The sequence below is a fragment of the Labeo rohita genome, chromosome 13 (genome assembly GCF_022985175.1).
Source record: "Labeo rohita strain BAU-BD-2019 chromosome 13, IGBB_LRoh.1.0, whole genome shotgun sequence".
NCBI lineage: Eukaryota > Metazoa > Chordata > Actinopteri > Cypriniformes > Cyprinidae > Labeo > Labeo rohita.
Window position 1 is genome coordinate 29,436,618 of NC_066881.1, and position 15,801 is coordinate 29,452,418.

At 33.1% G+C, this 15,801-nt stretch overlaps 1 protein-coding gene across 1 annotated transcript; it reads left to right on the forward strand.

Annotated features, from left to right (window-relative positions):
- Positions 1-6,010: 6,010 nt before the first annotated feature.
- mlh1 (mutL homolog 1, colon cancer, nonpolyposis type 2 (E. coli)) lies at positions 6,011-15,635 on the forward strand. Its single transcript, XM_051126330.1, has 19 exons — positions 6,011-6,263; positions 6,414-6,504; positions 6,586-6,684; positions 6,761-6,834; positions 8,506-8,578; positions 8,645-8,736; positions 8,827-8,869; positions 9,254-9,342; positions 9,462-9,574; positions 9,668-9,761; positions 9,983-10,136; positions 10,215-10,537; positions 12,068-12,192; positions 12,562-12,670; positions 13,161-13,224; positions 13,378-13,542; positions 14,111-14,203; positions 14,290-14,400; positions 15,260-15,635. Exons 1-19 carry the CDS (start codon positions 6,157-6,159, stop codon positions 15,410-15,412), a joined length of 2,172 nt encoding a protein of 723 aa, XP_050982287.1. The 5' UTR covers positions 6,011-6,156; the 3' UTR covers positions 15,413-15,635.
- The last annotated feature ends 166 nt before the right edge of the window (positions 15,636-15,801 follow it).

The following is a 15,801-nucleotide window of genomic DNA, read 5'->3' on the forward strand; positions in this document are numbered from 1 at the left end:
CCATTTCTCCAGATTTGGTCTCTGTAACTGACAAGGAGATAACGAAAAGTCATTGTTCCTTGTTTGTCCTGAGCAGTAAAACTGCCCGTTGTTCTTTAGAAAAATCCTTTAGGTCCTAGAAATTCTTTGGTTTTTAGCATTTTTGTGTATTAAAACCCTTTCCGACAATGACTATGATTTTGAGACTCATCTTTTAACACCGAGGACAAATGAGGGACTCTGCAATTATTAAAGAAGGTTCAAAAGCTCACTGATGATCCAGAAGGAAACACAATGCATTAAAAGCTGGGGTGTAAAAACTTTTGAACTTTTTGAACATGAAGATATGTACATTCTTAAATATCTTTTTCATTCAGTACTGCCCTTGAGAAGCTACAGAAGATACTTACATGCTTCCCAGAAGACAAAATAAGTTACATTTTCCCTTAAATTTTCACCCCATTTTTCCTTCTGGAGCGTCAGTGAGCATTTGGACCTTCTGTAATAGTTGCATATGAGTCCTTCAGTTGTTCTCAGTGTGAAAAGATGGATCTCAAAATCATAGTCATTCTTGAAACAGGATTTAAATACACAAAAATGCTAAAAAAAAAAAAAAAAAAAAAAAGAATTTGTGGGACCTGAAGGATTTTTTTTAAGAACAGCGGGCAGTTTAACTGTTCAGGACAAACAAGGGACTCATGAACAACTATCACTAAACAAAAAAACACAGTATTAACCGACTGGTCCTCTTCGTTTAGGAGTCACACTTTTGCTGTCAAAAGTGACCGAAACCTTGAAATGTAACTTTTTGTTTTTTCAGGAAAATCGTTGTAAAATATTTTTGTATTTAAATAATATTTATTATTATTTAGAATTTTGAGGGGATTTTTATGACAATATGCAATATTCATATAATTTTAATGAGCTATTTTTCCCATTAAAATTAATATATATTTATTTATATAATATTTTTATTATTTTTTTTCAATAAATGCAACACTTGTCATTAAAACAGAGTGAACGCTTTTAAAATCCATTTTTTTCAAGTTAGAACTGTGTCATTTGGTGTTATTAAAAAATAAAAACATGTAATGTCATGTAAGCTCCTGTATATCTCCCTATATACATATTATACATATATACAGAGGCTTTTGGATTACCATTGTTTTTTTGTTTTGTTTTTTACATATTTTATTAGGTTTTGCTTTTAGATATACATTTAGACATTCTAAAAGACTACTTTTTGTGAAGTTTAGATATTTTTGGTTAGATAAATATCAGGTTGCTTTATGATTACAATCAAACATTAAAATACAAGAAAACTGCTCTTGCCATCTCACATATTTTCAAAATTTGCTCTGTTGCAGTCTTACCAGTTAATTTCTGAGTGTGTGTGTGTGCGTTTGTGAGAGAGACTTTTTTGTATTTTCCATTTCACATATTCTCAAAATCTGCTCTGCTGCAATTTTATCAGTTCATTTTTATGTGTGTGTGTGTGCGTGGGTGTCTGTTTTGCACTCTTGAGATTTTAGAGCGTCACGCCTTGATTACTGTGCACTTTTTTTCTGCACAGAAAAAACAACTACCAATTTGTAGTTGGTGCCACCAAAAGATTCTCTGAGTTTTCAGGGTTTTTTTGTATTTCCCATTCCCATTACTATTTTTTTAACACCGAATCATGTCCATGATTTTTTTTGTGTGTGTTTGATTACAAAGCTAATGCAACAAAAGTCACCAAGTGTCGTCTCATTCTGATGAAGCTACGATTTTTAAAATTTCAAAATATAAGGCCCAGAGGGTTAAGAATCAACTGTATGTAAACTTTTGAACAGGGCCATTTTTATAAATTCAGCTATTATTTTCTCTTGTGGACTACATGTAAACATATTTTAAGTGAAATATCTTATTCAGGTCAGTACTAAATAAAAAATAACATACATTTTGTATGTTATTTTGGTAAAATAATTAACATTTTTCAGATTCTGCAAGGTGTATGTAAACTTTTGACCTCAACTTAAGTTTTGGTCTATTCATCATATAAAGCTATTGTATGGTTTCTTGTATGACACTTTCCTAGTGCTTTTGTGTTATTTAGGAGCTCATTTTACTCACACAAAATATTTTTGTGTTCCACAGAAGAAAGTAAGTCATGAAGATGAGTAAAGGATGACAGAAGTATCATTTATGCATGTTTTTATGCATTGTTTTTCAAGTTTATGTTTGTTACTTTAAAAATGAAGCTAAACTAAATATATTAACCTTTTTAACAAAGTATATACCTTCTTATATTCATGAAACATACAAAAAAGATACAAGACAGATTTATGAGACATTAAAAGATACAAGACAGGTTGCATGCCTGCATTGTGGTCAATGACTCATTGCAGATAACTCGGTACACTCAGTACAGAATTATTTTTACATTCATAAAAGAATTTTTATTGAACTGGATCATCTCAGAGGCCAAGAGCTTCTTCCCTTTAACCAGGAAGCATTACACAATCACTCTTGTCTTCTGCCTCCTGCTGGCTGTTTTGTGATGCTACAGTTGAAGTAGTTCACATCTATTCCCTTAAATGGCATAAAATATGCACTTATTTCCCTATAAATATCTACTTTAAAAAATAGACGTTTTTCTGTTGCTATGACAAAGCATTCAGCCTTCAAACAATAAAAAAAACTATAATACACGAAGCCTATTATACTTTGGATTCATAAATTAGATTAGATTCAACTTTATTGTCATTGTGCAAAGCAGAGTCAATAACATGCAGTCAGCATCTAACCAAAAGTGCAAATAGCAATATGCATGTAAATAAGTATAAACATATACATGTATATATGCATGTACATACAATAAGATTTTGAGATTTTTTTGAGAAGTTTGAGGTACAGAAGCAAGTGGTTGTAAATGAAATGTGCAAATGGCAAAGCAGATGCAGAATATGTATACATGATATACATATATGTATGGTATACAATGGGCGTGGCATTATGAGGTATGCATAATAATAAATATTGTAAACGTGCAGTGGGACAGGTTATTGTACAGTTTTTTCACCTTATGATGTCTAAAGGATGTAAATATATTTGGGGACATTATATTGCAAGTGAATCACACTATGCACATCAACAGGCCTCTTATAAAAAGACAAAAGTTAAGAAAAAGTTTACACAGTGGTGTGGAGGTAATAGCACCTTCTCCTCAAGCATGAATTGTCTAAAATAGCTGACACAGAGCAGTATTTCACTAGTTGTTTACTTGTTTCCTTACCAAACCAGTAATCTGCAAACCACATATGCATCATTTACGCTGAAGGCTACCATAAATTAAAGCAGCAGCTCTGCATTTAAACCAGAAGCATTCAGAGATTCAATACAACACATCAATACAACAATGAACTTCCAACAGGTTTCGTTAATCATCACAATGTCAGTATTCAGCATGCCATCAAAAGTGATGAAAAGTCAAAAATAAGTTATGATATAACTTACTTTTGACTTTTATATATATATTGTTTCGAGGTCAGTTTTTCTGTGTATTTGGTCATGACAGGCATCATATACTGGCCTGACACAAGGATTTTTCTATAAAATAGAAAAAATTAAGTCTTTATTATATAGTAAATACTTTAGATTCACTCGATTTTATATTTTTTACAAATTAATATAACCAATATAAATTTTTTTTTCTGAATCTTTTGATTCAGATCAGGACTTTGGAGCGCGTATCGCGAATCTTTTTTCTGATTTAATTTCTTTATTAAACAGTAAAAATAAAACCATGTAAGGCGGCACAGTTATAAAACAAAACAAAGAAAAAGAAAGAAAGAATACACAAATACTGTAAGAAAATTAACCATGGATTTATTATAGTAAAAGCGTGGTAACCAGTTTAGGGGAAAGTTACTTATAAAAATAATGCATTACAAAATAGTAACCTAAAAAGTAACTAAATACATTACTCAGTGGCTTTTTATGAAAACTAATGCTTTATGCTACTTTTGCCTCCCTTTTTTAAATCTGGGCAGGGCTTGCTTGTTTGTTTTTGATATAAAAAGTTCTATTTTAGCAAACATAAAAGCCTTTTCACACCAAAAGTGAAACGAATCAGCCTCAAGTCTGTACAGTAGAACACACAACAAGAAAGTTCAGCACAAATGTTAGTTTATGTAAAGCAATTTTGCTTTTTTGTGTGGTTAAATTGCATCATCGAAGGTCAGCAGCAAAGACATTGGTTAATAAAATGGGATTAAATACAAAACAGGACATTTGTTGTATTTATCATAGGCCTACGTAATTATTGCAGGTTGCAGCTTTTATTCATTTACTGAATCTGATTTTGTGCAAGTGAGATGAGAAAATGCATATTCACATTTGTGACCCTGGACCACGAAACCAGTCTTAAGTCGCTGGGGTATATTTGTAGCAATAGCCAACAATACACTGTATGGGTCAAAATTATAGATTTTTCTTTTATGCCACAAATCATTAGGAAATTAAGTAAAGATCATGTTCCATGAAGATATTTTGTAAATTTCCTACTGTAAATATATCAAAACTTAATTTTTGATTAGTAATATGCATTGCAAAGAACTTAATTTGGAAAACTTTAAAGGTGATTTTCTCAGTATTTTGAATTTTTTGCACCCTCAGATTCCATATACTGAAATTCTTGTATCTCGGCCAAATATTGTTCTATCCTAACAAACCATACATCGATGGAAAGCTTATTTATTTAGCTTTCAGATAATCTATAAAGTTCAGTTTTGAAAAATTGACACTTATGACTGGTTTTGTGGTCCAGGGTCACATTTAGTTTAGAACTACAGTAACCATCATGTTTACACAGCACACAACGCCTCTGCACTTATTTCTTTGACAAAGTAACTCAGATATTTTCTTGTAAATTAAAAAATAATGCGTTACTTTACTAGCTACTAAAAACAAGCGATTTTTGTTTATGTATGTGAAATTTAGCTAGCAGGAGCAGTTAAACAATCCAAAGAAAACAGAAAACAGAAAAAAAGACACTTACAAAATGAGAAACATTAGGAATATTAGGAACAAAATTTCTCTGTTTGGGCACATTGTCAAAACAACTGAATGACATCAGAAGGGTGATAAAAATAGCAGCCCACTTCAATGTCAATGACATGTCCCTACCAATATCCAGCGACTACTAAATTGTCCCTAGCAATGATTTTGATCAAACAATTAAATGTCTGTTGCTGCCGTTATGTCCCCAGTTCCCCCACACTGTAAAAAACTATTTGTTGAGTCAACTTAAAATAATTTGTAACCTGGCTGCCTTAAAATTTTAAGTTCAGTCAACTCAAAGAAAGTTTATTCAACTTGAAATGTTAAATTATACTAAGTGGCAACTTAGATATTTGAGTTGAATCAACTTAAAATTTTAAGGCAGCTGGGTTACTTACCCATCTGTTAAGTTAAGTTTAGCAAACACAAATATCTAAGTTGTTACTTAATACAACTTAACATTTCAAGTTGAATAAACTTATTTTAGTTGACTGAACTTAACATTTAAGCCAGCAGGGTAACAGATTATTTTAAGCTGAATCAACAAATTGTGTTTTTTATTTTTTACAGTGCACCAATGCCAAAATCATTTCAATGATTTCTTTTTTTTTTTTTAAATTAGCTTCAAGGTAACATACAAAAAAACAAGTAAACAACAAGAAAAATCTTAATAAAATTCCAAGAAGTCCAAATAGCAGCATAACATAAATAAACACAATAAACAAATTTGAAAATACAGAGAGAAAAATAAATAAATGTAAAAATAAAACACAATAAAATCACCAAAAAATACCTTCAAATAAGTTTTAAAGATTTGAAGAAGATCATTAAATCTTTCTGAAAAAGTGAAAGATTTCACAATATTATTCACCAAAAATTCACTTCCATGCTGTCTTTGCTGCACTGCTTCGGTTCGGTCTACTACGACGTCACTCCAGGTGTGACGTCGACGGATGCAGTTCTTCCACCAGCCAATCACAGCAGTCGGGAGGCGGGCGCTCGCCATTCGCGCCTGAAGTTTAGCGGGTCTCGCGTGAGACGTAAACAAACATTCACGTGCATTTGAAAGTGCTTAAATTTGCTGTAGTGAATGTGAATGTGTTTACTTCTCATTGAGTGAATGAGAGAGAGTTGATCATGGCGGGAGTCATCCGCAGACTCGATGAGACGGTAGTGAACCGCATCGCAGCCGGAGAGATCATCCAGCGGCCTGCCAATGCGATCAAAGAGATGATGGAGAACTGGTGACAACTCTTTTATTGACCACCATAATAATTTCAGACGGATGAGATTTGATTCATTTATTTGCACATATGTATAAACAATACCAATGACACCTGTTAAGTGAAATGACCATATTGTGTGACAGACTCATATTTGTTTTAAATCCTCAGTTTGGACGCAAAGGCCACAAATATCCAGATAACAGTGAAAGAAGGCGGACTGAAGCTCATCCTTATTCAGGACAACGGCAGTGGCATCAGGGTAAATCACTTATTTTTACACTGCACACATTGGTACGTTGTTAAATGACACATTTCTTATTTGGAGCTTTTATTTTTGCAGAAAGATGATATGGAAATAGTCTGTGAGCGTTTTACAACCAGCAAGCTTCAGACGTTTGAAGACTTGTCATCAATTGCAACATATGGATTCAGAGGAGAGGTATGAATCACTTCAGCTGATCCCAGTCTGTTTACTGATTTACTTTGACTAAATCAAATCTTTTCTTCACTTATAGGCTCTCGCCAGTATAAGTCATGTCGCCCATGTCACAATCACCACAAAAACAGCTGATGCAAAATGTGCCTACAGGTAATGTTTTATTTTTATGTTATATAAAATATTTTATATACACTACTGGTCAAGATTTTCTGTGTTTTTTTTTCTGCTCACAAAGCCTGAATTTATTCAATTTAAGTACAGCAGAAAGTAGTAGAATTGAAATATTTGTACTATTTAAAATAACTGTTTTTTAGTTGAATATATATTAAAATGTAATTTATTCCTGTTGTCAAAGCTAAATTTTCATCATGATTACTCCAGTCTTCAGTGTCACATGATCCTTCAGAAATCATTCTATTAGATCAGATCCCCACGCCAGACAATTAGGATCCAGCCCCGGACACCAGATCCCGTCAGGAAATATCAGTCTCTCCGGTAACAGAACAACTAGTCAGCAAGCTGTAGTTACCTCAACCCCACTAACAGCAGGTTTCTGTCAGTTAGGAAGTTGACCGATGGAAGCCAGAAAAGAGCAGAAGCAGGAGACGAAGTAATGATGATAGAAAGGAGCAGAGTTTATTGAATAGTCTTAGTTGCGTATATCTCAATGCTCAGACTTTGTCTGGAGAACACAAATTCAACAAGTATTGTTATACCAAACTGGTTCACAACAGCATCCCATAAACCTTGAGTTTCCATAAACATTCCCTTGTATCTCTTATTCATGAAGACAAACAGCCCTTGAAGCTACACAGTCATAAGACTAAACAATGGAAAATATATATAAAAAAACAACTATAATATAATATGAATTACTAATCAATTAATGAATCAATAAAATGAATATGTAAATGAATATAATGATTATTGTAAATGATTAAATGGAATGATAAAATGATTAATGATTCTAAATGAATACAGAATAAATGAAGAATATATAAAAAGAAAGCAAAACACATCACAAATGTATGGTTGCTCTGAGGCAAAACACACACAGTTTGCATTTGAGGATCGTCAGATCCTTCAATTCTAATATGCTGATTTGCTGTTTAAGAAACATTTATTATTATTATCAATATTTAAAACAGTCAAGTAAATTTTTTTCAGGATTCTTTGATGAATAGAAAGACATTTTTGTTGGGAAAGAAATTAATACTTCTATATTAATTACTTTGAATTATTATTATTTATTATTAATTTTATTTGAATACTTTTATTTAGGATGCTTTAAATTGATGATAAAGACATTTATAATGTTACAAAAGATTTCTATTTCTATAAATGCTGTTCTTCTAAACTTTCTATTCATCAAAGAAACCTGAAAAAATTCTACTCGGCTGTCTTCAACATAATATGTTTTTTTGAGCAGCAAATCAGAATATTATAATGATTTCTGAAGGATCATGTGACTGGAGTAATGATGCTAAAAACTCAGCACAGGAATAAATTACATTTTATAATATATTCAAATAGAAAACAGTTATTTTAAATAGTAAAAATATTTCAAAATTGTACTGTTTTTGCTGTATTTTGGATCAAATAAATGCAGGCTTGCTGAGCAGAAGAGACTTCTTTAAAAAACATTATACAAAATATTACTGTCCACCTTTTGACTGGTAGTGTATTGTTATACAGTTAAATATTTTTATATATATTTTAGCAGACATGCAGAATGTAGACTAAATATACTGCAGCTCAATAAGTATTATTATTTATTATGATTTTTTTAATCAAGTTGACTGACTTTGGTTTTGTTTACAGGGCCAATTACTGTGATGGAAAGCTGAAAGCTCCACCCAAACCCTGCGCTGGAAACCAGGGGACATTGATTTCTGTAGGTTTACCTGCCATTAACTCATTTTTTGCACTTTTTCCCATAATTAATTTGTTTTTATTCCAGGTCGAGGATCTGTTCTATAATGTATCTACTCGACGGAAAGCCCTGAAGAGCCCCAGTGAGGAATATTCTAGAATCGTTGAGGTTGTAAGCAGGTGTGTTCATGAGATCCAGAACGTTTTTGTTTTGCATTAAGATCCTGAAAGATTATCCATATCAACCTATATGTATGTCTTGTTACACAGATACGCCATTCACAACTCTGGGAAAAGTTTTTCTGTCAAGAAGGTGAGATGCTCATTTTTATAGCAGTGTTGTTATTGTAGTTTAACGAAAGCAAAAAAACAAAACAAATTTTTACTAATTTAAATAAACAGAAATTGGAATAAAATAAACAGAAACTGAAATAAGTTAGTGGTCTGATTTTCATTTAGTTTAAAGTGAAGTATTAAAATTATTAAAACTAAAACCAAAATAATTAATAAAAAGAAAAATCAGCTAAATTTCTTACAATTTTAACTAAAAGGAAATATATTTTTTTAAATGCTATAATAGTATATTAAAAACATATTTAAAAAATGCTATAATAGTATATTGATACTACAAAATAATATTTTTAAAGAGTAAATTGTATTTAAATATGTATAATAACATTTCCCCCCTTTATTTTAGCAAGGTGAGATGGTTGCAGATGTGAAGACCCTTCAGAACGCCTCTGTCCTGGACAACATTCGTGCTGTGTTTGGTGTAGCTGTTAGCAGGTACTTTTATTTGACCATTTTTGCATAAATGTGAACATTTCAGCCTAATTTTAACTAAAAGATACATTGATTTAAGGTTAAATGATGGAGTAAAGCAAACATTCATATGTGTGTTTCAGGGAGCTGATTGAAGTTGAGTGTGAGGATCAGAAACTCGCTTTTAAAATGAAGGGCTACATCTCCAATGCCAACTACTCTGTCAAGAAATGCATCCTTATCCTTTTTATCAACCGTATGTGTAATGAGTTTGTTTCTCTAAGTTTTTAAAAGCACTGGAAAAATGGTAGTTGCCTTTATGACAAATAATTACTGTGCTGTCTTCTAGATCGCTTGGTGGAGTCTAGTGCCTTGAAGAAAGCAATTGAGACTGTCTACACTGCTTATCTACCCAAAAACACTCATCCTTTTCTTTACCTTAGGTAAATCACTTTATGGAAGTATACACTATCATTTACGGGTTCCACAAAAATATTTAGCAGCACAACTGTTTTCATCATTTATAATAAAGAAATGTTTCTTGAGCAGCAAATCAGCATACAATGATATCTGAAGGATTATGTGACACTGAAGAGTAGCTGAAAATTCAGCTATGTATAAAACAAATCTGTTTTAATATTTTAAAACTGCTTTCGTTCTAAAGTGTAGAGATTGCTCCTCAAAACATTGACGTGAACGTTCACCCCACCAAGCACGAGGTCCACTTTCTGCATGAGGACAGCATCATCGAGAGCATTCAGAAACATGTTGAGAGTAAACTGCTTGGCTCCAACTCCTCACGCACATACTTCACACAGGTGAACCTTCAATTTCAGAATTCAGTATTTTACATCTTCTAATCCGACCAACACTTGACTAACTTGCACGATCCATAGACTCTGCTTCCAGGACTTCCGACGTCTACCACTGCGACAAAACCCTCTAGTTCTTCAGCAGATACCCAGGAGCGCGTATACGCCCATCAGATGGTCCGCACTGACAGCAAAGTCCAGAAGCTAGATGCGTTTCTCCAGCCATCAGCCTCATCGTCTGCTGCTCAGAGCAGGTCAGATAAAACCTCCAGCTCTTCCACTGCCGCTCAGGGTTCAGCCAAACCAGACGACTCAGAGCTGCTGACTGCTGTTGATGTTTTGGAGCCGTGTGACGTCAAGGATCAACAGGCAGATAGTCAACCTCCGTCTGATGAAGCACCACCAAGGTGAAATGCAGGAAACAGGCTGTTGATAAGTTTTGTGTGGGACTTCAAAGATGAAAATTCTGTCATTAATTACTCACTCTCATGTCTTTCTAAACCTGAAAGACCTTCGTTCATCTTTGGAACACAAATGAAGATATTTTTGATGAAATCCGAGAGCTTTCTGACCCTGCATAGACAGCAATGCAGCAAAGTAGTTATTACATTGTCAAAATAGTCTATAGAACATCAGTGGTTCAACCATAGTTTTACGAAGCTACGAGGACACTTTTTGTGCACAAAGAAAACTAAAATAACTACTAAAGTACCATGACGCAAGGATCAGGAATCTCTCAAATTTAATCAGAAATATCTTAATTTGTGTTTTGAAGATGAACGAAGGTCTTACAGGTCTCAGACGACATAAGAATGAGTAATTAATGACAGAATTTGCATTTTTGGGTGAACTATCCCTTTAAAGTATTCACTACAAAACAAATGACCAGGTAAAAAGAATAACATTTAACACATAGCAGAGCATATTGACACTATATGGAGTGAGTTTTCACAATGCAAACGTTTTTTTGACCTTGTTCTGAGAATATTATTTGGCATTAAATGGTAAAAGTGGTCTTTACTGAGAAAATACAGTTGAAGTCAAAAGTTTACATATACCCTGCAGAATCTGCAAAACGTTAATAATTTTACCAAAATAAGGGGATCATACAAAATGCACGTTGTTTTTTATTTAGTACTGACCTGAATAAGACATTTCACATAAAAGACATTTACATGTAGTTCACAAGAGAAAATAATAGTTGAATTTATAAAAATGACCCCGTTCAAAAGTTTACATATGCTTGATTCTTAATACTGTGTTTTTACCTGAATGATCCACAGCTGTGTTTTTTGTTTAGTGATAGTTGTACATGAGTCCCTTGTTTGTCCTGAACAGTTAAACTGCCTGCTGTTCTTCAAAAAAATCCTTCAGGTCCCACAAATTCTTTGGTTTTTCAGCATTTTTGTGTATTTGAACCCTTTCCACCAATGACCGTTTGATTTTAAGATCCATCTTTTCACACTGAGGACAACTGAGGGACTCATATGCAACTATTACAGAAGGTTCAAATGCTCACTGATGCTCCAGAAGGAAAAATGATTCATTAAGACGCAGGAGTGTAAACTTTTGAACAGAATGAAGGTGTGTACATTTTTCTTATTTTGCCTAAATACCTTTTTTTTCATTTAGTACTGCCCTTCGGAAACTACAGAAGATACTTAAAGGTTTACCAGAAGAAAAGTTCAATTTACCCTGATTTTCAAATTCAAAAAAGTTTCCACCCCCAGCTCTTAATGCATCTTGTTTTTGCGTCTTTATGTGAAATATCTTATTCAGGTCAGTACTAAATAAAAAATATGCATTTTGCATCCCTCTTATTTTGGTAAAATAATTAACTTTTGCAGATTCTGCAAGGTGTATGTAAACTTTTGACTTCAACTGTAGCTGCAGTCTTTCTAAGCAGAAGTTCAACATGTTGTTTGTTTGTCTTTCAGGAAAAGGCCTCATGTTGAGGAGGTGAAGGAGGATTTAACAGCTGCCTCTATACCTAGGAGACGCGTCATTAAACTGACCAGCATAAAGGAGATTCGGGAAGACATTGAGCAGCAAACTCACAAAGGTTAAACAATATCCACTTACAGACTGAAATTATAACCTTATTAAGCCTATTTTTAGCCTTCAGTGTCACATGATCTTTCAGAAAACATTCTAATGTTGAAAACAGTTGTGCTGCTTAATATTTTTGTGAAAACTATACATTTTGTTCTAGGTTCTTTGATGAATACAAAGTTCAAAAAACAGCAATTATATGGAATAGCAATTATAAATGTGTTTACTGTGACTTTTGATCAGTTTAATGCATCATTGCTGAATGAAAGCATGAATTTCTGAATGATAGTGAATATATTTAATGTAATGAATTAAGTGTTTAGTGTTTGGACCTAATTGTTGTCGTTTACTACCACTCAGATTGTCATGTCCTCCTTAGGTTTACAGGATCTGCTCCAGAATCACTCATTTGTAGGTTCAGTCAGTCCTCAGTTGACTCTAGTGCAGCACCAGACCAAACTCTACCTGCTCAATACAACCAAACTCAGGTTAGAATCGGATCATTTACAGACTATACTTTCAAAGTTGATTGTCTTCCAGTATTTTATACTGATTTTTATAATATTTGTGACCCTGGACCACAAAACCAGTCTTAAGTAGCACAGGCTAGCAATAGCCAACAATACATTGTAAGGGTCAAAATGGTTGATTTTTCTTTTATGCCAAAAATCATTAGGATATTTAGTAAAGATCTTATTCCATGAAGATATTTTGTAAATTTCCTACTGTAAATGTCAAAACGTTCTGATTTTTTGATGAGTAATATGCAACCTCATTTTTTGCACCCTTAGATTCCTGATTTTCAAATAGTTGTATCTCAGCCAAATATTGTCCTAACAAACCATACATCAATGGAAAGCTTATTTATGATTTATGATGCATAAATCTCAATTTAAAAAAAAAAAAAGACCCTTTATGACTGTGGTCCAGGGTCACATATATGTCAACAAACCTACGTTTCTCTCCTGTTTTCTACAGCCAGGAGCTGTTTTATCAAATTTTGATCTACGATTTTGGTAACTTTGGGATTCTTCGATTGTCGGTAGGATATATGTGTATATATATATATTATTAGTAGTAGTAGTATTATTTAATTTTATTTTTTTAATTAATGTAACAATGTATTTTTTATTAAAAACAATCTGTTACATCAGATACATGTAACAGATTAAAAACTAAACTTGTGTTTCTTCAGAATCCTGCTCCACTTTACGATTTAGCCATGTTGGCTCTTGAATCGGAGGAGAGTGGGTGGACAGAGGAGGACGGTCCAAAAGAAGGACTGGCCCAGTATATTGTAGATTTCCTGAAGCAGAAAGCAGAGATGTTGGAAGAGTACTTTTCTCTGGAAATAGATGGAGTGAGTGACACATCATAACTAACTTACATCAGTATAACTGATTCACAATAAGCTTGAGAGGCTGTATTTAATTTACCTCAGGTTGTGCCTAGATACAAATGCTTTAAATGGATAGATTACTAAAATGAAAATTCTATCATAAATTACTCATCCTCATGACGTTCCAAACCCGTAAGATCTTCGTTCATCTTCGAAACACAAATTATGTTTTTGATTAAATCATAGACAGCAATGCAACTAGCACATTTAAGACTCAATATAGTCCAAATATAGTCCATGTGACATCGTGGTTCAACTGTAATGTCATGAGGCTACGAGAATACTTTTTGTGTGCACAGAAAACAACAAAAAAAAAACCTTTATTGAACAGTTTCTTCTTTTTCTTCTGAAGAATTTCTGAACAAAGGTCTTACAGGTCTGGAATGACATGAGGGTGACTAATTATTGACAGAATTTTCATTTTTGGGTGAACTAGCCCCTTAACCATGGTTTAAAAAAAAAAAAAAAGAAAGAAACACTCAAGTGGATTACTGCTTTTATAAAACGGAAGCTTTTTTTTTTTTTACAGGAAGGGAACCTGACTGGTCTTCCAATGCTGCTTGATAATTATACTCCTGCCATGGAGGGACTTCCCATGTTCATTCTGCGTTTAGCTACTGAGGTCAGCATTTCACTTAATGGTTTTGTATATAATAGGCATTGGTTCAAAAATATAATCCAGATCCATATGACTGATGGATGATGCAGGTGAACTGGGATCGCGAGAAGGACTGTTTTCATGACTTCAGCATAGAATGCAGTCACTTTTATTCCATAAGGAAACAATACACACTGGAGCCGGATGCAGAGGAGCCACAGGTAGTTCAAATGCTGCACACAAAAGTCATAACTGTATAAACTGGATAATTGTACACTACCAGTCAAAAGGTTTTGTAATCTCTTCTGCTCACCAAGTCTGCATTTACTTGGGGGGAAAAAAACTGTAAAACTCTGAAATAATTTTGTTTAAAACAACTGCTTTCTCTTTGAATATATTTTAAAATGTAATTTATTCCTGTGATCAAAGCTGAATTTTCAGCATCATTTCAGTCTTCAGTGTCACAGGATCATTCGGAAATCATTCTAGTATGCCGATTTGGATTCAGGATTCTTTCATGAGTAGAAAGATCCAAAGATCAGCATTTCTCTGAAATGTAAAGCTTTTGTAACATTATACACTATACCAGTCAAAAGCAATCAAAAACTATATATAGTTTCTTTTGGAAAGAAATTAATACTTTTGAGCAAGGATGCTTTAGATTGATCAAAAGTAATGATAAAGACATTAAAATGTTACAAAACATTCCTATTTCAGATAAATCAGATAAATGCTGTTCTTCTGAACTTTCTACTCATCAAAGAAACCTGAAAAAAATTCTCTTATGTTTTCAACATAATAATAAATGTTTTTTGAGCAGCAGATCAGAATAGTAGAATGATTTTTGAAGAATCATGTGACTGGAGTAATGATGCTAAAAATTCAGCTTTGAAATCACAGGAATAAATTATGTTTTAAAATGTCTTCAAATAGAAAAGTTATTTTAAAGAGTAAAAAATATTTCAAAAATGTACTGTTTTTGCTGTACTTTTAATCAAGTCAATGCAGGCTTGGTGAGCAGAAGAGACTTCTTTAAAAAAAAAATCAATGATCCTTAACAAACATGTTAACTATTTGTAGGATGCAGAGATGAGCTGGCAGTGGAAAGTGGAACATGTGCTTTACAAAGCACTTCGCACTCTCTTCAGTCCTCCAAAACATTTCAGTGAAGATGGCAGCGTTCTGCAGATCGCCAGCCTGCCTGAACTCTACAAAGTGTTTGAAAGATGCTGAATTTTAGCACTTTGTTGTTCTGTGTAATAGTTTCAATACTGTACTATCAAAAATGGCTGCTCTGCTGAGCTTTTTGTTGGTCAGCTGACTAACTGACAGTGATATTATTTCATATGATAAGCTAACATCAAACCAAGAATGTATAGATATTTGTACTGCAAATAAATAAAGACTGTATTTTGAAATATTAAACAAAGTTTTCATTACTGGTCAACTGATGGAATTGTCTTTAATACTATAATGCACTTACACATTTATGGATCTGGAAGATGCTTTTATCCAAAGCTAATTGGAAAGAGTGATCTACACTACCAGTCAGAAGTTTTTTAATGTTTTTTAAAGAAGTCTCTTCTGCTCACCAAGCCTGTATTTATTTGATCCAAAATACA